This window comes from Hemicordylus capensis, chromosome 4 (genome assembly GCF_027244095.1).
Source record: "Hemicordylus capensis ecotype Gifberg chromosome 4, rHemCap1.1.pri, whole genome shotgun sequence".
Lineage (NCBI taxonomy): Eukaryota > Metazoa > Chordata > Lepidosauria > Squamata > Cordylidae > Hemicordylus > Hemicordylus capensis.
The window spans coordinates 21,383,440-21,410,258 of record NC_069660.1 but is presented as its reverse complement, the minus strand read 5'-3'; the positions used below and the strand labels follow the sequence as shown (position 1 = coordinate 21,410,258).

At 44.7% G+C, this 26,819-nt stretch overlaps 1 protein-coding gene across 3 annotated transcripts in view; it reads right to left on the bottom strand.

Moving 5' to 3' along the window:
- PMEPA1 (prostate transmembrane protein, androgen induced 1) overlaps positions 1 to 26,819 on the bottom strand; it is a 140,008-nt gene that overhangs the window by 93,103 nt on the left and 20,086 nt on the right. The window contains exon 1 of one of the 3 annotated variants that reach the window (XM_053246222.1): positions 24,785 to 25,394. The exons of 1 other annotated variant lie outside the window; for it this stretch is intronic. In XM_053246222.1, the coding sequence (XP_053102197.1) occupies positions 24,785 to 24,887 (103 nt within the window). In that variant the 5' untranslated portion in view covers positions 24,888 to 25,394. Of the gene's footprint in view, positions 1 to 24,784; positions 25,395 to 26,819 lie in introns of those variants that run through there. One more of the 3 variants, XM_053246221.1, reaches the window with a different exon arrangement.

Here is a 26,819-nt window from a genome sequence, read left to right as displayed (position 1 = left end):
GGAATCTCTTACAGTGCTCACACTGTAGTCTCCCATTCATATGAAACCAGGGTAGACCCTGCTTAGCTAAGGGGACAAGTCACGCTTGCTACCTCAAGACCAGCTCTCCTCTCCTTACCAGAATAATTTGGCACTAGCTAGGGCCCAGGCTGCAACTTGTTTTTCCAAAATCTTGGAGCCAGCTTGGAAGGAGGGAGGGACAGACCTGACTGTGATTCCATCATCTCTCTGACCCCCTTCCCCCAGGGCTCACATCATCACGTCAATAAGAAATACCTTTGCCTCCAACCTTGAAAAATTGCCTCCAGAAAGTGGCTGTGGGTTGCAGTTAGGGGGAAGAGCTGGTCTTGTGGTAGCAAGCATGAATTGTCCCCTTTGCTAAGCAGGGTCCACTCTGGTTTACATTTGAATGGGAGACTACATGTGAGCATTGCAAGATATTCCCCTTAGGGGATGGGGCCAAACTTAATGGAAGAGCATCTGCATAGTTGAGCCCTGGGTATTTAGGAGAACGTCTTCTTCATCATGAACCCCACTGCCCATTGAGATCATCAGTAGAGGTCCGTCTGCAGTTGCCACCGGCTTGTCTGGTGGCTACTCGGCGATGGGGCCTTCTCCCCTGCTGCCCCGAAGCATTGTAATGCACTCCCTGCTAAAATAAGAGCCTCCTCATCTCTGACAATCTTTTAAAAATCTTTAAAGATGCATCTGTTCACCCAGGTTTTTAACTAAATACTGGATTGGGTCTCACGATCAGAGAGACCCGGTTTGGGGCAGTGAGTCCCTGCACACGCTTGCCGGCTCCGTGATGAAGCCGGCGGGGGCTGGGGGGAGCGGGAGCCAATTGGCCCCCGCAAGCTCCAGCATGCCCTGCACGAGTGCGCAGGGCATGCTGGCGAGACCCCTGGAGCCGGGAGGCAGCTTTTCGCCTCCCCTCGGGGTGTGTGTGTCTCCTCATGAGTAGGCACGATGCGAAGCCGTGCCGTGGCTAATCACGATCTAGAAAACCAGGTTTGCTGAGCACTTGCTTCGCAAACCTGGTTTTAGGGCAGGGGTTCTTGAGTGGGTTACCCGCTCTAGAACCACCAGGCTCACTGCCGAGCCCGGTGGTTCTGATGATCTGCAAAAATCGGGCTAGGCTCTCCTAGCCTGATTTTTGCAGATCGTGAGAATAGCCCCACTGTTTTCATAGTTTTAGCATTGTTTTAAAACACTGTTTTAGAATTTTAAATTATTGTAATGTGTTAATTTTTTTTGCTGTCATTTATTTTAACTAATGTTTTTTTAAAAAAAATTCAGTGGTCATTTATTTGTTTTAACTAATGTTTTAACTTTTCTGTTGTTGTTTATTTTGTTTTGTTGTAAACTAATTAGAGACTTAAGTTTTGGGCGGTATAAAAATATGTTAAATAAATAAGAAATAAAAATAAATGCATGCATGAAAAGGGCCCCAGGTTCCCTCCCTGATATCTCCAGACAGGGCTGGGAGAGACTCCTGCCTGTAACCTTGAAGAAGCCGCTGCCAGTCAGTGCAGACAATACTAAGCTAGATGGACCAATGGTCTGACTCGGTAGGAGGAGGCTTCCTATGCTCTTCTTCAGATTCAGATGCAGGAGCTGCCACCAAGACTGCCGGTCTAGATGACAATGTGAGCCTGCCATTATTGCCTCCTCCCCTTTTATTCCACCTGCAGCAGCTACCTTGCAGAGCCTCCCCTCCTATGACATGTTATAAAGCTGAAGTAATTGCAAAGCTGAGACAGGGTGGCAATCCACAAGTTACGTAACTTGGAGTGTTTTAATGCAAGGGCTATCTGTACACTCATCCATCTTTTAAAAAAATAATCATCAGCTGCTTTCATTGCATTCGTCGGACTGGGCTGCCAAATTTCACATGCCCTCCCACACTTGTCAGAAGCCTCTGGCAGACATCCAAGACATGCAAAATGCACACATGGAAAGGGGAGCAACATGCGACACCCCCTGACCTGTGTGGGGAGACCAGAACATCTGTAAAGAGCCTCTGCGCATAAGCTGTGTGGGTGGAGGGTTCACTCAGTGTGCTGGGGAAATCCTGAAAGGGCCTAGAGGGAAATGGGTACACTTATTTTTAGTTAAGTGAATGGGAAAGTTCATAGCATAGTAGCATACAAGCCAAATCAGCAGGCTGCTTCTCAGTGTTTGGGTGTCACGCCCTGCCAACAATTAAAAAAAGAACTGGCACAATCCAGTGAAACACAACAAACGCACACCCCATGCCCAGTGGGGCTTTTGATTTTTAGAGACACCCCTCCTAAATCAGTCATGGGCAGTCTTTGGGCTTGCCAGATTTTTTATTAGAACCGCAAAGTCCACTTTGTCTTTTGTTAGAACCTCAAAGTCCACTAATCAGAATTATTATTATTATTATTATTATTATTTATTATTACTATTACATTGTATATCCTTCCCTTCCTCCAAGGAGCCTGAAGTACTACATACTTAAGTTTCTCATCACAACAACTCTGTGAAGTAGGTTAGGCTGAGAGAGAAGTTACTGGCCCAGAGTCACCCAGTGAGTTTCATGGCTGAATGGGGATTTGAACTCGGGCCTCCCCGGTCCTAGACCAACATTCTAACCACTACACCACACTGGCAATTAGGTTAAAAATGGTGGCTGGGAGCAGTATTTCCAACCTTCTTTTTTCCAAGGCCCACTTACACTTTTTTTCAAATGGGGGCACACTTCCGCCCCAACACAGGTACTGCCCTGTGATTGTTTATCTAAGTTCATTTCCTTCCTTCTCTTTATTCCTATATAACCTTTATTCTTATTTGCAGCCATCCTTCACATCCCTCCAGGAACTGAATTGTCCCACAACACCCTGGGAAGAAATGTGTCCCTCCCATTGCATAATTAAGCACTTTTGGAGCTGACTCAGAGTGAGTCAGCACAGGACACTGGCCAATATCTCATGGCACATTAATGCGCCCTGGCACACTGGTTGGTAAACAATGGCTTAGGGGGGGCAGCCAGTTAGCTGTGATGCACCATGAGTAAAACACTGGGGTGATCGACATATACAAATCAATAACTGAGTTACTATAGATCAGAGATTCAAAGGAGGGGAGCTTTCTTCCCATTGCTTAAAATAAAACAGTCAGACTTGTTTTATTTCCACTGAAGACTTCCCAGATACTCCAGTAAACTGTACGTAAAGCAAAATCAAAACTAGTCTTCCATAGTACCTTTGGACATTTCTCTTGTTTCTGTTGGGCCTTATCTTTAAGATAAGCCACCTTTCCTCAAAAGAGAGACAGCACAGTTAGGTTTCTCTTGTTACACAAAAGTTGACTTCCAAAACACTGCAGATTGTGTGTGTGTGTGTGTGTGTGTGTGTGTGTGTGTGTGTGTGTGTGAGATAGTTTCAGACTTCAGGTTAGAAGATGCCATTCCTAGGTATGATGGTGGATCAAAGCTGAATCCAACAGAAAGTATCAATAGACATGGCATGTCAAGTCATTCTGAAAGAGTGCTCTGTTTTCTGGAGGGGGAAACAGCTCTCCTCCTGTAATCACAAGACTTAATTGATGTGCTATTTTCCTAACTATTATACTATATTTCTTATTGCTGTAAGCTGCTCTGAGGGTTCTGTGAGCAGAAGTGTGAGGTATAAATATATATAATACAGGCCTGGACCATTTTTTCTTTGGATCTAGGAGCCAGCCCAAAATTTCAGGAGCCAGAAGTGGAGAGGAGAGCTGGTCTTGTAGCAGCAAGCATGACTTGTCCCCATAGCTAAGCAGGGTCTGCCCTGGTTGCATCTGAATGGGAGACCTGATGTGTGAGCACTGCAAGATATTCCCCTCAGGGGATGAAGCCGCTCTGGGAAGAGCAGAAGGTTCCAAGTTCCCTCCCTGGCATCTCCAGATAGGGCTGAGAGAGATTCCTGCCTTCAACCTTGGAGAAGCCGCTGCCAGTCTGTGAAGACAATACTGAGCTAGATAGACCAATGGTCTGACTCACTATATGGCAGTTTCCTAAGTTCCTATGGACACTTGACGCAATTGCTGGACTTAGTGGTAGAAGCACAACAGTGGAGACTGGTGCAGGCATCATCGGTGGAGCGGGGGACACCTTTAAGTGTAACTTCATTGGTGCTTACCTCCTGCTACCGCCGCAACTGAAAGCTCTTTTCAGCAGCGGCATGTCGCCTAGCACCTGCTGCAGGGGAGGATTGGCTCTTCCACTCAGCTGGCAGAGGCCATATGCATGGCCAGCAAATGCCTCCACGCATGTGTGGCAGCCAGCTGAGAGCCACGGAGTCGATCCTCCACCACAGCCGGTGCTGGCGGCAGCCCTGCTGCTGGTAAGAGCTTCCAGGTGTGGCAGGACAGGAGTAACTAATTTACACCAGCTAACCGGGCAAAGAGGCACCTTTTAACGTGGTGATTCCCTTTATTGAGCAAGGGGAGAGTAACCGGCCCTCTCCACCCCCAGCACAGGACCTCCAGTGACTGTGGCTGGTGCCTATCTTGTGTTTCTTTTCAGACTGTGAGCTCTTTGGGGACAGGGATCCATCTTATTTATTTGTTATTTCTCTGTGTAAACCGCCCTGAGCCATTTTTGGAAGGGCGATCTAGAAATCGAATTAATAATAATTAATAAAGGTGCTTCCCGCTGCCCCCACCACCGCAGCACCCGCACCAGCCGCCACTGATATAGAATCCAAGGGAAAGGCTTGTGGTATGCAAGGACAAGGCAGTGGAACAGAGTCAGGAATATTAATCGTTTAATGAAATAGGTATTATATACAGAGAGTCAAGTGCAGACTGCTTTTCAGGGCTCTTGCTGCTGGCTGTTTGTTAGCCCCGCCTCCACTCCAGGACTGGAATACAAGTAACTACAGCCCCATTCAAAAGCTGGCCTGGATCAAGGAATGGGTTAACCAAAAACATCACAGTAGACACTGAGAATAAAGGTAAAGTGTGCCGTCGAGTCAGTGTCGACTCTTGGCAACCACGGAGCCCTGTGATTGTCTTTGGTAGAATACAGGAGGGGGTTACCATTGCCTCCCCCCCACCCCACAGTATGAGATGATGCCTTTCAGCATCTTCCTATATCGCTGCTGCCTGATATAGGAGTTTCACATAGTCTGGGAAACATACCAGCAGGGATTCAAACCGGCAACCTCTGGCTTGATAATCAAGTCATTTCCCCACTGCGCCATTAGGTGGTTTAGACACTGTGGAAAGGGAGGGTATATTGGCTTCTCATTATCCCCTTTACAAGTAACATGCTTCAAACAGAAGCAGGGCTGCCTAAGACAAATAAAGATCTTAATTAAACAATTCTACCTCTGAATATTCTAGTCAAGGCACCATGGTTAAATTTCTAGGCACCAGGTTTCCTGGTCCCTTGGATTTGTCAAGCCCTGATTTAATTAATAACAACAACAACAACAACAACCCCCAGTGAGGCACTACCTTGGCGTGGTTGTGGGGCTTGCGTGCTCTGAGGAAGGTGAGAGCTATGCCAGAGGTCCAACCATACTGGACAGGTCTCACCAGAGGAGCCAGACAAAGAGTGCCTCTCCCATCAACAATATGGTGAGACGTAACTTTAATAAATCTATACCGGATCGTCGTTGCCCGGGTCAACAAGGACCGCGCCAGGTGCTGGAGTCCCTGGACATCTGGTGGCAAGTGGGCAACAGGACTCAGGATCTTCAGTTGAGCAACCAGGGCTGGAGACTGCAAGGCTACTGGAAGAAATGTCGCTTAACCAAAAAAATATATACAAAAAATGCCAACAAGGAAATAATGATCTGCTATTACAATTCTAGTCCAACTAGAAGAGGCTATTTAAAAAGAATGTACCAAATTTGGAAAGAGAAGCATCCAGATACAGAAATAAAAGAACAAAGGCTAGCAGACCAGAGAAGATTCATAATAAGAAATAAAGTATTCACAGAAGTTGAGCTGGAAGAACTGCAAAGAGCAAGACAGACTCAAGAAATGGAAGAAGAATTACCACCAACTGAAGCAGTTGCTCAGGCGCAGGTGGAGGAGGTGTTGGAAATAGAGGATGCCACTGTTAATGAACTGTTTCAAAATCAAAACCAGGCAACCTCCCCTTTGCCTTCACCTCAAAAACCCAAATGCCCTTTAACAGAAAAGCAACAAGAACTAAAGCAAAAAATAACTGAGCACATGAAACAACCACCAGGGTTCGACTTCCAGCTCTAAAAACAGTTGCCAAAAAACAACTTGCTCAGGCATTAAAAGATGTCAATGCTGCACTTGCAGAAATAACAACCAATAATTTGCAAGAAACAAACCAACTAATATACAGTGCAGCAACAATAACAACACAAGAGCTCGGATACAAGTTCAGTGGACCTGTCAAAAAAGAAAGTAGTACATCACCTAAATGGAAGATTAGATTAGAAAATAAAATCTCCAGGCTTAGATCAGATGCTAGTAAATTGAAAGATATGAAAGACAAGAAGCTGAAGAATGAAAACACCAAACAGTATCTGATCCGAAAATACCACCTAGATTCAATGAAAATTAGAGAAGTCTTGGAAATAATAAAGCAGCAAATAACAACGGTGTCAAAGAAGATTAGCAGATATGAAGCCAGAACTACACAACACAGGCAGAATCTCCAATTCCAGTCGAATCAGAGATGTTTCTACCAAAGCATAGAAGGAGAAACTGCAAGAAACCTAGAAACACCAAATAAAGAAGAAACAGTGCAATTCTGGGGGAAATTATGGGACAATCCAATAGATTATAATAAAAAAGCAGGCTGGATGAAAGAGGTCAAAAAATGCAACCAACAAATGCAAGATCTAATAATAACACCAGAATTAATAAGTGAAAGAGCAAAGAAAATTAAAAATTGGACTGTGCCAGGCAATGATGAACTGCATGGCTTTTGGCTTAAACACCTAACAAGCCTTCATAAACAACTATCAAAACAGTTCAATCGCACTTTGCAAGGAGGTGATATTGAACAATGGCTAACAACTGGGAAAACTCATCTCATAATGAAAGACCCAGCAAAAGGTGCAGTTCCAAGTAATTATAGACCTATAACCTGCCTGCCAACCATGTTCAAATTATTAACTGGAATAATAGCAGATGAAGTGATGCAACATTTATTAACTAACCAACAGCTTCCAGTTGAACAGAAAGGAAATTGCCTAAACACCAGAGGCACAAAAGACCAGCTGCTGATTGACAAAATGGTTTTAGAAAATTGCAAGAGAATTAAAACAAATCTAAGTGTTGCATGGATTGACTACAAGAAAGCCTTTGATTCATTGCCTCACACATGGATACTAAAATGTTTAGAAACAACTGGTGTCAGCAAAAACATTCAGATATTTATTTTTTAAAAAAGCAATGAGCATGTGGAGTACACAGTTAACAATCAATGGCGAGAAACTTGGACAGGTTAGCATTAGAAGAGGCATTTTCCAAGGGGACTTACTATCCCCTCTGTTTGTAATCGCCATGACCCCACTTTCACAAATACTAAACAAAACAGGCCTCGGATACCAAACATCTAAAACATCAAGTCAAATCAACCATCTGCTTTACATGGACGATCTGAAGTTGTATGGAAAGTCCCAGTCAGAAATCGAATCACTGCTAAACACTGTCCGTATATTCAGTAGCGATATAGCAATGGAGATTGGACTAGACAAGTGTGCTGCATTAATAATGAGCAGAGGGAAAAAAAGAAAAACAGAAGGAATAGAATTGCCCAATGGAAGAAAGATCAAGAACCTGGAAGAGAAAGAACCTTACAAATACTTGGGCATTCTCCAGGCTGGTAACATTGCACACGCTGAAGTTAAAAGAAAAATTGGAAGTGAATACATCAGGAGAGTTAGAAAAATCCTGAAGTCTAAACTCAATGGCAGGAACACCATACAAGCCATAAACACCTGGGCTATACCTGTTATCAGATACACTGCAGGAATAATAGACTGGACCAAGGAAGATCTAGAGACGCTAGATCGTAAGACCAGGGAAATCATGACCATCAATCATGCTCTGCACTCCCGCAGTGATGTCGATAGGCTATACCTCCCTCGCAGCTCAGGTGGAAGAGGAATGCTGCAAGTCCATCAAACAGTAGAGGAGGAGAAAAGAGGCCTTGAAGAATATATCAAGGACAGTGAAGAAGATGCACTTCAAATGGTCAATAACGAGAAACTAATCAACACCAATGAAACAAAGCAGGCCTACAAGAAAGAACAAGTCAAGAACCGAGCAGAAGAATGGAAAAATAAGCCCCTGCATGGTCAATATTTGCACAATATAAGTGGAAAATCAGACATCACCAAGACCTGGCAATGGCTTAAGAATGGTTGCTAATACTGGCTGCGCAAGAACAGGCACTAAGAACAAATGCAATAAGAGCAAAAGTCAAAAAATCAACAACAACCAGCAACTGCCGCCTTTGTAAAGAAGCAGATGAAACCGTAGACCACCTAATCAGCTGTTGGAAAAAGATCACACAGACTGACTACAAACAAAGGCATGACAAGGTAGCAGGGATGATACACTGGAACATCTGCAAAAAATACAAGCTACCTGTAGCCAAAAATTGGTGGGACCATAAAAAAGTTGAGGAAAATGAAGATGTAAAAATATTGTGGGACTTCCGACTACAAACAGACAAACATCTGCCACACAATACACCAGATATAACTGTAGTCGAGAAGAAAGAAAAACAAGTTAAAATAATCGACATAGCAATACCAGGGGATAGCAGAATAGAAGAAAAAGAAATAGAAAAAATCACCAAATACAAAGATCTACAAATTGAAATTGAAAGGCTGTGGCAGAAAAAGACCAAAATAATCCCAGTGGTCATTGGCGCCCTGGGTGTAGTTCCAAAATATCTTGAAGAGTAGCTCAACACCATAGGGGCCACAGAAATCACCATCAGCCAATTACAAAAAGCAGTTTTACTGGGAACAGCCTATATTCTGCGACGATATCTATAACTACAGCAACAACATTGACAATAAAATTCAGCCATCCTAGGTCCTTGGGAAGGACTCAATGTCTGGATAAAACAAACCAGTCAATAACACCTGTCTGACTGTGTAAACAAGATAAATAAATAAATAATACTAATAATATAATCTTAATAATGATAATAATTGTACAGCATTTAAATTACTTCACACTCTTACGCCAAGTCATTCTTACAATCTGCTATGGAATGGTCAGTATGAGTATCCTCATCTGGCAAATATGGTTGGCTGAAGGTGGAAGAGGGTGTTTTGCATAGGTATCTTCATGAGCTCATAGCTACGGCAAGATTTAGGAACATAGGAAGCTGCCATATACTGAGTCAGACCATTGGTCTATCTAGCTCAGTATTGCCTTCACAGATTGGCAATAGCTTCTCCAGGGTGGCAGGCAGGAATCTCTCTCAGCCCTATCTTGGAGATGCCAGGGAGGGAACCTGGAACCTTCTGCTCTTCCCAGAGTGGCAGCTCCGTCCCCTGATGGGAATAGCCTTCCGTGCTCAAACTTCTAGTCTCCCATTCATACGCAAACAGGGTGGACCCTGCTTAGCTAAGGGGACAAGTCGTGCTGGCTACTACAAGACCAGCTCTCCTGTCTGGAACCAGAAACTTGCTGTTCTCCCACGTAATGTATTTTCACTGTGCTACAGTCAGTATAATTGTAACTGAAAACACCTCCCAGTAACAAAACCAGCAAGGTTAGATTGTAGAACATGACAGAAGGGTGTGAAGCCCATTTTCTGGGACAGTTTCTTGCATTCTGCTGGAGGAATTCATTCCACTCTGGGTGTAGCTTCATTCCACTGGAACCCAGAAGCCTTGGTGTACAGAGCCTTAAGCCAAGACCCGACACCCTTTGAAAGATAGCAGAGGAAAACAGTTTAACTGCCTCCCCACCGAAGACACCACAAACATCCACATTACGGACCTGTTGCCCTCTAAAGATAAGCCACCCAGCATTTGGGGCCTCGCCTTTTGTCAGCACAGACACAAGGAATGCACAGAAGAAAGCCAAAACGCCCCATGAGTAACTACTGGTGGACAGTCACATGCTTCTAAACTCATCACCAGAATATGGAATGTAGAACAGGTGTGGTTGTGTACAAGGAGGAAGGCTCTGCAGCATTCATCTCCCTTTCTACCTTGTTTTTCAGCTGATTTTGTAACATAAAAGGGAAAAACCTTCACATTATTTCTGCACAGAATGAATTCACCACCAAACAGCAACCAGGTTTGATGGGACAGTATAGGGCAGGCTTCCCCAACCTGCGGACCTCCAGATGTTGCTGAACTACAACCCCTAGCATAGGGATGCTGGGAGTTGTAGTTCAGCAACATCTGGAGGGCCGCAGGTTGGGGAAGCCTGGTGTAGGGGATCAGAATATGAGCTGTGAATTGACAAGTCACAGGTTCAAATCTTGAGTCCGTTACAGAGGAAGGGGCTGTAGCTCAGTGGATTCCTGGGGATTCCTAGATATTATGGACTACAACTCCCCGAATCCCCAGCTGCAATGACCTTTGCTTGGGGATTATGGGAATTATAGTCAACAATATCTGGGCATCCCTGTTAGCGGGAACACTGGACTGGCACAGCATCTACTTTGCATGCAGGAAGTCCCCGGTTCAATCCTTGGCCTCTCCAGGCAAGGCTGGGAGAGACTCCTGTCTGAAACTGTGGGTTACAGCTGTTAGCAGGAACAGCAGAAAGAGCCAGATGAAACGCTGAGCAAAAACCTCCATGGACGATATCCAGATGAACGTGCACTTGTGCAAACATGTTGTGCCCGTGCAAGGATGCTGTGCTGCCACAACAGCGCAACATCCAGATGTGCTAAGTCAGGAGCTTGTGATCCAGACTAGTGTTGCAGATTTATCTTTATTTTTATTTTTTTGGCTAGTGCAAAATGCTTGCACAACAAGGTGGTGTACCTCCTGTGAAACCTTTTCCTCATATAGTTTACAGGAAACCTTTGTGCAAGAGCACAGCTCTGAACATCTCCGTAACTTCACACAGTGATACTTCTTGCACGGACACAACTTTGTTCATTGCATAAGTGCAGGATTAGTCTAGATATCAGCCAGGGCCTCAAAGTCCTGGACAAATACAGAGGCCTTGACTTGGTGCCTAAAAGAACACTAGGATTAGTGCCAGGGGAGCCTTCCTGGGGAGAGGGTTCCAGAGTAAGGGCGCCACACCAGGAACTGTGCTATGACAGGTCCTCATCCAACTCTCCTCCAAAGGAAGGAGAACCTAGAGATATCTATTCTCATAACAGCCTTCTGAGATAGGGACTATCCACTAGCGAATATAGCCCTTTCCATAACGAAAGAGAGACCATGGGGAACAGGGAACAACTATAGCATACAAAGCAGTTGCCACATAAGCTATCACAGAAATAGGATCCTAGATGGAAGGGAAGAGAAAAGCAAACCCACGTTTAGGCTAGCTTAGCATGATAATGTTTTAAAGACTGCATACAGATTCCAAAAAGCCTAATAGCATACTCTGGTAGCAATTCCTGTTACTGAACATCTTAGTGTGTATAAGGGTGCATGAAAAGCATTTACACATGCAGGGTCCCACATAGGCCATAGCAGTGTTCCCTGTAAGAGGGAATCCCAGATGTTGTTGACTACAGCTCCCAGAATCCCTAGCTGCAGTGGGCTTTGGCTGAGGATGCTGGGAGTTGTAGTCAACAACATCTGGGATTTTCTGTTAGAGGGAACACTGGTCCATAGCCTTCTTTAAAGGACTTTCAACCCATGCATTGGTTCCTTGGTGTACAGTGCTAACATGCCATAGGAACAAAGGAAGCTGACTTATACCAAGTAAAGGCCATTGGTCCATCTAGCTCAGTATTGTCTTCACAGACTGGCAGCGGCTTCTTCAAGGTTCCAGGCAGGAATCTCTCTCAGCCCTATCTTGGAGATGCCAGGAAGGGAACTTGGAACCTTCTGCTCTTCCCAGAGTGGCTCCATCCCCTGAGGGGAATATCTTACAGCGCTCACACTTCTCGTTTCCCTTTCATATGCAACCAGGGTAGACCCTGCTTAACAAAGGGGACAATTTGTGCTAGTTTCCCTTTCATATGCAACCAGGGTAGACCCTGCTTAACAAAGGGGACAATTTGTGCTTGCCACCACAAGACCAGCTCTCCTCTAAACTATGGGCCCAGAAGGATGCCACACTGGCTGCAGACTTAGAGGCTGGCCCATGGGTTAAGAGCTCTTTGAACCAGATCCTGGCCTGCATGGAACTCTACTAGGCACATGGTTGTTGTTTTTTCTGGGTGTTATATAAATTGTCTCCAAGATAAACATGAATATTAGAGTTCAAACACTATTTCCCCCCACAGATATCTATAAAGTGATGCTATAAATTAAACCAGGGGTTCTCAACCTTGGGTCCCCAGATGTGTTCTTGGACTTCAACTCCCATAATTCCCAGTCTTTGGCCATTGGGGCTGGGGATTATGGGAGTTGAAGTCCAATAACATCTGAGGACCCAAGGCTGAGAAACTCTGAATTAAGCAACTGGGAGTCAGAAACACATGCTGATTTACTGCAAGTCACCCAGCAATCGCAGTAAACTGTACATAAAGGAAAATAAAAGTAATACTTCATAGTGCCTTTAGATATTTTCCTCTTGTTTCTCTCAGGTTCTTACCTTTAACACACATTTCCTTAAGATGTAAAGTAACAATTCCGTGAGCTCAGCATAGCATACACAAACAATCCCTTAGACTTAGACAACAACCCAGTGAGGTAGTTTAGGCCAAGAGGCAGTAATGGGCCAAAGGTCACCTAGCGGGATTTGTGGCTTGCGGGGATTTGAACCTAGATCACCCCAAGTCTCTTTCCAACACTCTAACAACACCACTGCACTGGCTTCATCCACACTTGGTACATTAAGCGAACACAGAAGTATTTATGGGTTATGTCTTGCAAGGATCGCCAGCATCATACAGAAAGTGGTTTTTATATAACAGTTAGCATTACCTAACTGGTTTATTCAAAAGGATAATAGGCACCTATTCCATCATCCTTCATACACCCACCTCTTTCCCCGACACCATAAATAGATCTGAAAAGTTTCTGCAGATGAGCATGATCCCATTTGTTTGTGCACTTCGACATATGATTCACTCTTGGCTAGTAGCAGCTCTCTGGAATTACTGAAAGATAACTAGTCGACAGACAAACCAATAAATGAATCACGCTTTCCATAAAGGCCATACCTTGGGGCTTCTGCAGACACCAATCACAAGGTAAGAAAAAAGGGAAAAGAACAAAGAAATTACTCATGCTCTTTGCACACTGCCAATCAAACTTGATTCATAAGATGGAGCTGTAGACTTATTACTAGAAGGCATTTCAGTGTGATGCGGCAGGAGGAAGTATAGGAAATTGGCAACCCAGAAGCGATCAGACACTGTTGAGTTCTGGCCACCTAATTTCATAAAAGCACAATGCAGAGCTGGGCAGGGGGCAGAAAAAGACAACCCAAATGATCAGGAGTTGGAGGGCCTTTCCTGTGAGGGAAAAGGCTAACGTGTTCAGGGCTTTTTAGGGCTTTGTTTTATTTTGTTTAAAGATGACTAAGGAGAGCATGACAGTGGTTTATAATGTTATGCATAGTATAGAGAAAGTGGACAGACAAGAAGCTGCTCATCCACAATCATGATTATTGAATTTGGGTTCATCCAATGAAAGAGACTGGCAGTAGATTCAGAACAAATTGCCCAATTAGTTTAGGGCAGACATTATCAATTTTGGGTCCCCAGATGTTGATGGACTACAACTCCCATCATCCCCAGCCACAATGGCCTTTGGATGATGTGACATTTTAGGTGGGACCACAACTCTCATCATTCCCAGCTACAATGGCCTTCTAGAACAGGGGTTCCCAAACTACATGTGTGAGCACTGTATGATATTCCGTTAAGGGGTGGGCTGCTTTGGGAAAAGCTTCTGCATGCTTGCATGTAGAAGGTTCCAAGTTCCCTCCCTGGCATCTTCAAGTAAGGGCTGAGAGAGACTCCTGTCTGTAGCCTTGGAGAAGCCGCTGCCAGTCTGTGTAGACAATATTGAATTAGATGGACCAATGGTCTGACTCAGTATAAGGCAGCTTCCTCTATTCCTAACCTTGGGTCCCCAGATGTTGATGGACTACAACTCCCATCATTCCCAGCCACAATGATCTTTGAATGAAGGGAGTTATAGTCCACCAACATCTGGGGACCCAAGGTTGGGAACCTCTGATCTAGAAGGCCATTGTGACCGGGGATGATGGGAGTTGTGTTCCCACCTAAAATGTCCTATAAGGGAGACTTGATGTTTGAGCACTGTAAGATATTCCCCTTAGGGGATGGATCCGCTCTGGGAAGAGCAGAAGGTTCCAAGTTCCCTCCCTGGCATCTCCAAGATAGGGCCGAGAGAGATGCCTGCCTGCATCCTTGGAGAAGCCGCTGCCAGTCTGTGAAGACAATACTGAGCAAGATAGACCAATGGTCTGACTCAGTATATGGCAGCTTCCTAAGTCTGTGGTACTTCGACTCATCATAGTAATTTATCTCATTGTAGTGATTTTAGATGCTGAAAGGCAGGAAGGAATTATCCTCCCCCTTTTGCAGCTGAGGCTGACAGTGTCTTGTCCGAAGGCACCAATTCATGACAGGGACAAGATTCAGATGGGGGAAATCCTGGTCAGTAGCTCAGTCTCTTAGCTGCTATGTGACACCAACTCTCATTACATCCAAAGAGCGACTTTATTTGATCAGTGGTTCACCATGCCTGGAAACTTTTCTCCAGCTGTCACTGGCACCAAAAGTGTAGGAGAGGATGGAGCAGTAATGGAATATCTCCCATTGGCTGTACATTGCCACAAATTACTGGCTGAATAATATTTGAAATGCAGGCTGTGGATAGGAATTGTACTGCTGTACCTGCAGGCAACAGAACAGGTTCCTGTACTTGTGCACAGATCTGCACTTGTGTATATTATACACAGATTGCACAAGTGTGAAGGAGCACTTACAGTCACATAACATGTGAATAAGACTAATGCCATTCAGGAAAGAACAACAAAAGTGGGCAGAACAATGAGGACAAAGCAAAACCAAGAGCCTTGGGTGGCAGCTACTAATCTCTAGGTGTTAGAAACAATGGGTAGTAAGAATGAAAGAGGCCTCATTTCCAGGTCTGAATCAGCAGAGGATTCTAGAAAACAAACACCGTCATTGTTGGGTCAATCGCTCAAGATAACGACTTGAGGAAGAGCACAGATTACAATCAGCCATTAGATTAGCATTTGCCTGCCAAATGGGCACTAACCAAGGTGTACTCATAAGCATTCACGAATTGGATGAATATTTATATGCTGCCTTTCCACACAAGTTACCAAAGCGCTTTACATAAATATACATTAAAAAAATAAAATTCAGTGAGTGAACTGGTCATCTGCAGCATCCACAGGTGCAGTTCAGAGGACATGACCCCTTCCCTGCTTCCTCTAATTTCCAACAGGTATGGAGCAGCATGGCAAAATTCTCCCCATGCAGGATCCTGCCAGATTCCCATAACTGAGCAAAGAGGCAACTTTTAAAAGTAGTGATTCTCTTTATTTAGTTGTGGAGAGCAACTGGCCCTATCCATCCCCAGCACAGCATCCCTCCAGTGGCTGTTGCTGTTGTCTATCTTGTTTCCTTTTTAGATTGTGAACCCTTTGGGGACAGGGAGCCATTTTATTGATTGATTGATTGATTGATTGATTGATATCTATGTAAACCACTTTGGGAACTTTTTGTTGAAAAGCGGTATATAAATATCCGTTGAGGTCATCGTCATGCAGTTATATGTTTACCAGGGTACGTTTCCACTTGATAAATGCCCTCCTCACCCATGACTGTTTGAGCGATTTGTCTATGTTGTTGCTCCACCATTACTACTTAAGCCTGTTGATGTACTCGAAGCGAAGCATTATTATTGTATAAGTTGTTAATGCTCATATTGCTCTGAAATGTTTATCTTAACTTTTTAAATGAACTGTTCTATTGCTGTTAGTTTTGATTTTGGTACAATTTTTAGTTTCCATTAGCTGCTTTGATATACTGTTGAGAATGAATTATTACTCTATTAATGCAATGATGATATGTTGCTTTATTTATTTATTTAAATTTTTTACATTTTATATCCCGCTCTTCCTCCAATGAGCCCAGAGTGGTGTACTGTGATACAGATATGAAATTTTCATTATTATTTTTGTATGTATTATAAACTGCTTTGGACATAAAGCAGTACACAAATTAACTTTTCAAGAGGCAGATTTCTCAAATGTCACTAACAACCAGCCCAATTGTCCACCCCAGCCTACTATCTTGTTCCCAAGAGTGGCTTGATCCAAGTCCAATGAGCAGTTTTAAATTTGGATAGATTTAAATAAGTTAGCATGCAAAATTAACATTCACCATTGTATTTTGCTGGACTTGATCCATCCTACAAGTCAAAGATCAATTAAGAGGGAACAAGTTTGTGTGTATATTTGTGAGACAGAACAGAATACAGACATCTAGTTCTTAGATACAGCCGTTATCCACTGAGTACTGCCGCCTTTTACTTCTATGCTGCAAATGTCTGGCCTGGGATTCAGTTTTGGCCCCACTGCAGTCTACAACAAATCCCCAGAGATTTCAGGGGAGTCATGATTGCCAACAGCAAGAGATCTGTAAGGGTCTCTTCTGTGTCTAGATGTCTAGGAGCCAGGCCCATTCTAGGAATCTTTCTTGGCAGACAGAAATGTATCAAGAGGACTTTTAATGTATATTGCTTTCTCTAACAAGCACTCTGGGCCTATTCACCTAGTCAGATCCCTCAGGTTAATAAACCCATAACTTCCTGCTCTTTCTGTTAATCAAAATAGGAAGCACAGCTGCACATGCAACAAGAACAAAGGTTAGAAATGAGGCTTGAGGAAGAAATTAATATTTCACTGCAGAAAAGCTACCAACGTGAATGCTAGCAACGGCTCCAGAGCAGTTATCCCATCATTCAGCTGAAGGCTTCTAGTATTATACCGATTAACAGATCGTCTTTCACGATCAAATAGTTAGATGGAAACGGCAAATGTAAATTAAGATTATCATATTTTACGTCATGAGTGGAAGTGCCTCACTCTTGTAAGTCTGCACCTACAAACATAATAAAAGGTAAAGCGTGGTGTAGTGGTTAGAGTGCTGGACTAGGACTGGGAAGACCTGAGTTCAAATCCCCATTCAGCCATAAAACTAGCTGGGTGACTCTGGGCCAGTCACTTCTCTCTCAGCCTAACCTACTTCACAGGGTTGCTGTGAAAGAGAAACTCAAGTATGTAGTACACTGCTCTGGGCTCCTTGGAGGAAGAGCAGGATATAAAATGTAAATTAATAATAATAATAATAATAATAATAATAATAATAATAATAATAATAATAATAAAGTGTGCCGTCGAGTCAGTGTAGACTCCTGGTGACCACAGAGCCACATCTTTTAAAAGAATACAGGAGGTGTTTACCATTGCCATCTCTTGCGCAGTATGCAACGAAGCCTTTCAGCATCTTCCTATATTGTTACTGCCTGATACAGGTGTTTCCCATAGTCTGAGAAACATAGTCTGGGAAACATACCAGCAGGGATTCGAAACGGCAACCACTGGCTTGCTAGTCAAGTTGTTTTCTCACGGTGCCATTAGGTGGCCTACAAACATAATAGCAACACATAAAAAGAATACAGGGGGATCCTCATTATCCATACATAAGATATCCAAGTACCCCAATTCAGTTGCGGCTCAAGGCCTCAGTGTGTCCAAATGCTGCCTCCTTTGTGTGCACCTTCCTCCCCTTCTATGCCTTCCACTTTTATAAGGGCAGGGGGGCAGGCGATCATCTTGCTGCCTCGCTGGAGCCCCAATAATCTGCTGCCTGAGGTGACCTCCTCACCTCGCCTCCTGGAAGGGCCGACCCTGCCCCAGTTGCCCAAGTTCCCAATGTCTCTCAGGCAGCAGCACATCTGTAGTGTGGGAAGAGGGCTGGTCTTGTAGTAATAAGCATGGAGTGTCCCCTTTGCCATGCTGTGTCCACTCAGGTTTGCATTTGGATGGGTGACTACAGGTGAGCTCTGCAAAATACTCCCCTTAGGGGATGGGGCTGTTGCTCAGTGATAGAGCATCTGCTTTTATGAAGAAGGTCCCAGGTTCGATCCCTGGCAGCATCTCTAGATAGGGCAGGGAAAGGCTCCTGCTTGAAACCTTGGAGAGCTTCTGCCAGCCAGAATATGCAACAGTGAGCTAGATGGACCAATGGTCTGACTCAGTAGAAGGCAGCTTCCTATTTTATCCCAATGGGCAGAACCTTCTGTTTTCAGAATCTAGTTCTCTGAATATTTTCTGTGTCTCCAATGCCACCCAGCTATTACTGAGCTATTACTGTAGCAGGAATACGCAGGAGGGCTGACTTATTAAGGATAGCCAGCTCCACCAATTTACCTCCCCACCTCATTCACTCATCCCTCTGCATGGAATATAAACTTTCCTAGATTGAAACAAAGAGCCCTTTTCCATTCTCGGAAACCTGAGTTAAGAAACCACAAAAACACTGAATAAACAGACCAACCGAGAAGACGGAACAGAATACATGTGTAGAATTAACTGTTTCTAGGAATTATAGGAAACAAAGTAGATGAGTGGAGGGTGCAGCCTCACTCAGCAGAACTGAATGGCTCGTTATTTACAGACTCAGCCAACAGGGCGATCTCCCTTGACCTCGTTTCACTTCGTCTGACTGATTAGGACCACATCAGAGATGTCTGGCTGGCTCAGAAAGCGTCAGAGTGAATGGCTGCTACGGCGGGTCGGAGTACTTACTGGTCTGTACAGTAGTCAAGACTTTGAACTTGGAAGGGAAGAGAAAGGAAGGCAGAGAAGAGCAGCTTCGTAATCATAATCCAATAGTGCAACGCAGAAACAGTTACAGGCACTAATGTGAAATAAAGATTCCTCAAATGCACCTTTCACAGCAGGACCGTCCTTAAAGAGTCCTGGAGAGGTGCAGGGTCTGAGACAAACCAGCCAGTGCAGGGACCACTTCCAGTTAATTTTATTGGGGTTAAAAGAGCGGGGCCTGGGGTGGTCACCCTGCTTGCCCTGCCCTAAGGACAGCCATGCAAGTTATACTCAGCACGTGTACACATCTGTATGCGTGCACAGCTATTCAGACATTCGGTTCCAAGCACACACAGTCATACGTTTCCCATCTGTTCTCCACATTTGAGGAGAGCGTACCCACATTTTAAATTTAACACATGCACAGTCATTCCCATATGCACAAATACCTAAATGCATACGCTGCATAATGTCTGAAGAGGGCTAAAGAAGTCTGCACTTCCATGTGGATTAGCTTTTTTAAAAGGTAACAATTGTAAAAAAAAACACTAATGACAGAACTCTACACTTCTCACTATTTTCCAGAGTTAAACAAAACCAGCGTCTCACCTAGGCTGAAATGTGTTTGCCACTGCTTGAGTAACATGCTTCACTCATCTATACAGTGAATCAAGAATGGACTTTTCCGAACCCTTTTTCAATATATGCCTCAGCTTCTGCACGTGTGCAGAGGCCAGGTGAGTGGCAGAGCTGTGGCAGACACCACTCGGGATGCTGGGCAGGGCGCCATTGCCAGAGGTGCTCTTACCCAAAGTCCAGAGCCTCCACAGCTTCTGGGGGCCTCCAAATCCTCTGTCGTCTGTCATGGGTGGTGTGGTGACCCAGAGGAGCATGACAATGCTTAATTTGCAGGGGAGGGGGGCCTCCAAAGGCCTTTCAGTCCAGGCTCCAAGATTACCTTGGTGCACCTCTGACCATTGCTTATGACAGCTTGCAGGTACAGGTAGTACCACCAGTAATAACTTTTTATAGGTACCTCTTCCAGCCCCCCAGCACCACCCTCACCTGTCATCTAGGGAGGACCCTACAAATTACTTTTACAGTGCAGTGCATTGGTCCAGCAGAGGATGAATGCATTCTTTTCAGCCCACAAAGAGGTGTGTGTCACAGGAAACACTAGTTACAAGAAGAGTTCAAGTTACAAAGGAATTGATCCCAGTATTCAGATTATAGGGTGAAATCCATAAGTCCCCTCCATCCCCACTCCCTGCAGAGTTTTAGCCAATCATGGCTACCCGTGTAGCCTTTCAAAGACCATAGCTCAGGGGGCTGACCAAAGAGTAAAGGGGCAGGGCCCTCATCCCACCTCCCTTAACTGTGGATCAGAAGCCTGGACCATCTACTCTGAACATGCCTTGCCTGTCTGTAGGAGCCAGTGGGGTACAGCCCAAAGTCAAGGATAACCTTCTACACAATGTGAGCAATAAGCCTGTCTGAGGCTGCAATCCTACGTATGCTTACTTAGGCTGTTCAGAATCTGGCTGTAAGCAAGCCAATGTACAGCTCAATCACATCTGTGTTTACTCAGAAGTAAGTCCCACCGACTTAGTGGGGTTTGCTCCCAAGTAAGTGTGTCCAGCACTGAAGCCTTCAAAATAGTTCTTCCTTAACTGAAGGTCTCAGTTTCTTCTCTCTGGCTGGTTTTGTGTTGCAGTTTACTGATGTTTACCTCCAACAAAAACAAGAGAAAAGGAATCTGATGTTGAAAACTCACATTCCAAATAAATAACATGTTTAAATGAATTCTGTCTTTAAAGTGCCAAAAAATCATTTGAAAGAGAATTAAATCATTCCAAATCGAAAACTTTTCCTGTGTTTCCTACAATACTTTCTCCTCAGTTGAGAGCAGATTCTAACCTTTGGGGTATTATTTGACTATGCTCTTACAAAGCCTATCAAAATCAAGGAAGATCAGATTTCGTAATAATACTGCTAATAAAGTCAAGCAAATCCAGCTTTATATTGTCATATTTTTTTTTAAAAAAAAATCTATTTGCCTACACAATAAAAGTTAAACTTAAGTTCAAAGTGAAGCTGAGCATGTTTTTGTACCTAGCTTATAATGCCAGGTTTTTCAAATTCAGACAAATGAACAAAAAGAAAACAGCTGAAGCATTTTTAAATGAGATCACACAAACTCTCAAGCCATATGTGAGGATATATCCAGGAAGCCAAAGAAAGCAGAAGAAACCAGGTTCTTTAGCAATATGAACAAGCAGTGGTTCCTTTGCCATGCAACACTTATATCTATTGGTATCACAGGGGAAATTTGCTCACCTTTGATATGAACATATGACTTTATCCTGACCAGTGCAAAATGCTTTAGGGCATTTTAAATGCCAAATGTTGATCAATTTGATCAACTTTGATGCAGGCATCTAAACTTGGAAGGAAGCCCCACTGCTTTCAGTGGGGCTTATTCCCAAGTAAGTGTACACACGTAGACCGTAGGCCAACTTAGATTTGGCCAGTATACATCCAACAGCAGTATACATAGTTGAAAAATCACAAGTTGCTTTAAAAAAAATAACACATGGAAATGCTGAATTTCCATCTAGTCCAAAGATCTAGCTAGACTAAAAAGCGAACATTTGTACTGTTAAAGAAACAGAAGCTTGTCTGCATGCAGTACATTTTAATAAGCAATCATACTAATAGCAACGATGAAAATTAGAAGATGCTCAGAAAATTGAATTGCTGCAAGAACATATTTTTAAAGAAACCATATAAGAACAAAAGTTTGCTAAATATTCCCCCCTCCCCTAATTTTGCCTTTTCCTCTGGTGCTAAATAAAGAATGTATTAGTTAGAGACATTTTGCATGCAGCTGGTACCTATGCTAGTTTGGTAGGTCAAATTCCCTCCGAGTATCACTTCATCAGAAGTGAGAAATGAAGTCTATTTGGAAGAGGAGACAACTAAATTAACAAGACTGCCTCGGTGTCAGCCAAAACATCATTATGGCTGATTAGCTGAAAGGAAGGGACTGAAAATAAAAGTGATGAATTTGAAGAGGGGGGAAATGTATAGAGGAACTAGAAGGGGGTGTGTGAAAATTTGGCGTTGCATTAAGCACTAGGTAGAAGCCCTATACATATTTTAGAAGCAGAGAAAATACTGTTGTATACCAGGGATTTTCTACTAGGTAAATATTGAAGAGCCACCAGCCAAAACAGTAATGAAGATCAGAGAAAGGATGGGGAGGGGGAATCCATTTTAATTGTTGCATTATTTAGAGAGATCATCACATTTTCTATGGATATTGATTTTTTAATTTGCAGTTTTTAAAGAGGAAATCATTTGACACCTACATCCCCAAGGGGGGGAGACCCCCTCCCCCAATCATTATTAGGAGAGAGACCTGCTGTGTTAGTGGCATATTAACTACAGCAAGGGCACTGATGGACTTAGAATTAATGAGGATATAGCAATGTATTACTTGGTAGTGTCTTCTGCACAGATTTTGTGATGCTTAAATGCCAGCTAGTTTACTTGCTAAACACACACGCACACATGCGGGGAAAGAGGTAACAATCAACCAAATTCATTACAACAATGCAACTATTAAAAATATTCCAGACCCGGGCATCTCCCAGTGCTTAGTATGTTGGGAGTTTAGAATAGGGCAGATCTTTTGGCATGCAAGTGCAAAATATTGTGGAGAGATAAGGAAGGAACTGAGCAAGACTATCCTATTGCTTACCTAATGTTTCAATTCATTCTCCCACCCCAGCCTAGGGCTGGGATAAAGAATCTAAAAAGATGTGCCATCTCTCTCTCTCACACACTCAGACACATAAACGCGCACGCGCGCGCGCGCGCACACACACACACACACACACACACTATTTCTAAGATACCCTTTTGAGAGTTCTATAGGAAGTTGAATTCCTGTTATTCCACTTACTAGCACCAGCTCTAGGACAAGACACATCTACTCAGAAGTAAATCCCACTCAGTGAGACTTACTCCCAGGTAAATGCTCTTAGGATTGCCACCTTAGCTAGGCAGCTTCATAGACACATCCAGAGGGAGGGGGGGAAAGCCAACTTTGTCTGACTTAGCCTTTCCAAAGGCTAGACAGAGCTATAATCTACTTCTCAGACCTAGCGATTACTATTTATAGCCACAAATTCTAGATCGCTGGATGTAACATTTGCATTCCCCCCCCCCACACACACACACACTTAATTGTTAAACAATTGCTGTCTCTTTTTCATGGTGGAACATGCCATAAAGAGGTTTCCTTTCCACCAACTTCACCCCCCCCCCCCACTGAGGCTTTACACACCAGAGCAGCAGCTGACTGCACAGTTCGGAGCTGGGACTGGTGCAAGGGGCATAAGACTATAAGAAGAGCCCTGCTGAGATCAGACCAAAGGTCCTTCTAATCTAGCCAAGCATTCGGTTTCCAGCAGTGCCTGGAAAACTCACAGGCAAGGCATGAAGGCTGCAGCTGTTCTCTGCTGCTGGTGCCCAGCACCTGGTATTCAGAGGTATACTGCCTCAGAACTTGGAGGTTCCATTAGCAATCATGACTAATATCCTTTGAGGAACCTATTCTCCATGGATTTGTCCAATCCTTGTCTAAAGGATCCAAATTTCCAGAAAGAGTTACTAAGTCGTTGTAAAAAGTGGGTGAGTGCAAGTAACTGGGAGAGATTAATCCTATGGGGTTAGGGGCTTGGAGAGAAGGGAAGGGTGGTAGAGCTGGGGCTGGGAAAGGGGGCCTTGATTTGCAGGGTGTTTTGAGGGGAGGGAGATTGCAAGGAGGCAATAAAAGCAGGCAGCGATAATAAAACAGGAGAGATGGTGTCTTGTTCGGAGAGAAAAGGGCTCCCGGGGTTGCTGGCTGGATTCTCCAATAGAGCATGTGCTTTAAATAGCGTGAGCAGGCTGTTTCCCCGTCTGGCTTAGGAAAGAGACAAAGCTCCTAGGGGCGATCAAACTAACTGCCTAGGATCGCCCTCTCTCCCGCCGCACACACCGCCCTCCCGGCTCCTTGCCCTTCCGTCTCCGAAAGGGAGACCCAGCCGTATAGCAAAACCAGAGCGCTCTTCCGACCCGCTCCCCTTTCTTTGCGGGGGGGGGGCGTACTTCGCTCCAACAACGCGCAGATCAATACAACGATTCTGTCCCGCTCCACCGCTCCCCTGGCCGGCAAGTTAAAACCGGCAGCCTGACAGTGATCCTGGAAGATGTTCAGATCTTTGCAAAAGTTCCGATTTTTTTTTTAATCGAAAACCCTCCCCCGCAATATTAAGAAAACAGCCACGTGCGGGGGGGGGGGCGTTATAAGACACTGGTGGGGGGGAGAAAATGTATCTCCAAAATGGCTTGAATTGAATTTTCACAAGAAGGTTTAGAAAATGTGTATTGGCGGGGTGGGGGGAGAGATTTTAGCAGGATGGAGATTAAAGTCGATTTTAAAAAAAACACTTAAATTTAAAAAAAAAAAAGTTTTGGGCACTCACAGGAACAGAAACGCATACCCACGACCCAACTGGGGGACACACACCCGCAAGTGCTTTCGGGGTGGGGTGGAAACCCAGACCAAAATTCAGCAAAAACACCGTTTCAACAAATTTTCCACCCTGCGTTGTACGTGTTTCAATCGCGAAGTGCCGAGGAGACGCACACTGGAACGCTGCGAAGGGGACGCTCCGTGGAAGGCAGCGAAGGAAGCGATCGGGCACGAAACAGCCCCAAAAAGGAGAGGAGAAGGAAACGATCGGGGGAAGAGGCACGAAAATAAAAATGTCAAAGTACTTACTGATCTCCATACTCTGGAAGAAAGACCGTTTGCAGTTGCAGGTACAGGAGACATTGGGCTGGTTGGCTCCGGTTGTGCTGTTGAGACCCATCAAGTTATACATTTAAAAAAAAGGAAACGAGGAGAAACAAAGGACGGAAAGACCTGGAAGGTCTCCGGGCAGTACAACATAAAGACAGGATCCTCCTTGGGGTCTGATGGGGGGGTGGAAAGGAAAAGAGAGGCAAACAGAGCTGATTTTTTAAAATTAAAAAAAAAATAACCTTTAAAAAAAAAAGACACCCACCCTCTAAAAATGCCCCCCCCAATCAAAAAATCAAATCAAGAACTAGAAAGAGGAGCTCTCAGCTCTGAGATCTGCTGCGTCCCCCCCATTCCCCCTCCAGCCCTAGAAGTTCGCACAGAGCTGGGGGAGAGAGACTTGCGACTTTGTTTCTCTGTCTCCCTCTTTCTCTCTCTCTTTCTCGCCTGCCCAGGCAAGATCTTAGTAACTCCCCCCACCCCCCGTCCTTTGCTCCTCATTCAAGTCCAAGGAGATTCAGTTTCACATGGGAGAGAGGAGGCTGGAGCAGACAGACGGGTGACGTCAGCGCTAGACTGGAACTGCCCTTTCCAATGGGAGGGGAGGGAGAAACGGAGCAGCGGCGGCGGCGCGGGGTGGGGGGAGAAATCTGTAAGGCAATACGCGATGGGGAAAGTGGAGGGGAAGGAGGGCGAATGGCGGCCCTGCTGTCCAATCATAGGTGAGACGACCCTTTGGCTCCGCCCCCTCAAGGATTTCAGCCCTGCCTCTTAAAGATCAAGATGCCTCTCTCTCTCCCTCTCTCAATCTTTATATATTTTTCCAACCGTGCCAGTGAGTGGAAAGGCTGTGCGAGGCTCAGAAGGACCAAAAGAAGGAGAGTGCTCATCGTTGGTAGTCGTAATTAATCCCCGAGTCCTTTTATGCAGCCGACGGGGTCCCATCATCCTTGTCTAGGCGTGTGTGTATGTATATATTCCTTACGTCGCTTCTGCAAGCCTGTACTCCGGCGTTAATAAAGCTAATGTATCTCCCACGAGATAAGCGGATTCGGGACTGAATTGCGGCCGAGAGGCGGGAGGGGGGGGGATCTTACTAAGCGAGGCAATTCGGATCATCCGCCTCCGCTGGTGAAAAGGGGAGAGGGGAGGGAACACGCCGGCAAAGCAGACCCGAGCGATTCAGTTGTACCAAAGCAGCGCCCGTGAACATTTCGGTGTGAAAAGCGACGGCAGCAACAAGAGTGGCTGCTGCGGGGTGGAAAGAGGGTGATCAGTGACCAGTCCCCCGGCCGCGGATCTAATTGCAGAGGTAGCACTATGCCCCCTTTGTGCGCTGGGAGGAAATCCTTTAATAGACGGACCATTCTGGGCCCCCTTTCTGTCCTTCGGCCCCCTTCCTAACCCGCAGCTGCACAGAACTCACAAACTCACAGCTGCACCTGATAAGAAGAAATCCGTCGCTGGAACAGATCCGAAGTCCGGCCCAGACAGTTCAGCCTTCTGTTTCCAGCCAGAGGCTAGACAGATGCCTTTGAGAAATCACCCAGCACATGAACAGGATGACTCCCTGTTGACCAGCCTCTGTTGCTCAGGAGCACACTGCCTCTGAACATGGAGGTTATATTTATTCTGGCTAATAGGACCCTTTTAAGACTCTGAGGGGCACTGTTCGTGTGAGACTCTCCCCGCCCCCACACACACTTTCTTCTACATGACACACTGGTATGTGTCATGTAGACAGAGAGCCGGCATAGCATAGTGGTTAGAGTGTTGGACTAGGACCGGGAAGACCTGAATTCGAATCTCCATTCAACCATGAAACTTATTGGGTGACTCTGGGGCCAGTCATCTATCTCTCAGCCTAACCTACCTCACAGGGTTGTTGTGAGGATAAAAATAACCATGTACACCGCTCTGAGCAGGATATAAGTGTGAAATAAAAAATGGTGGAACATGATATTTGTGTAGGTACTCAAAAATGATGCGTAAAGAGTTTTATGACAGTGCTGTG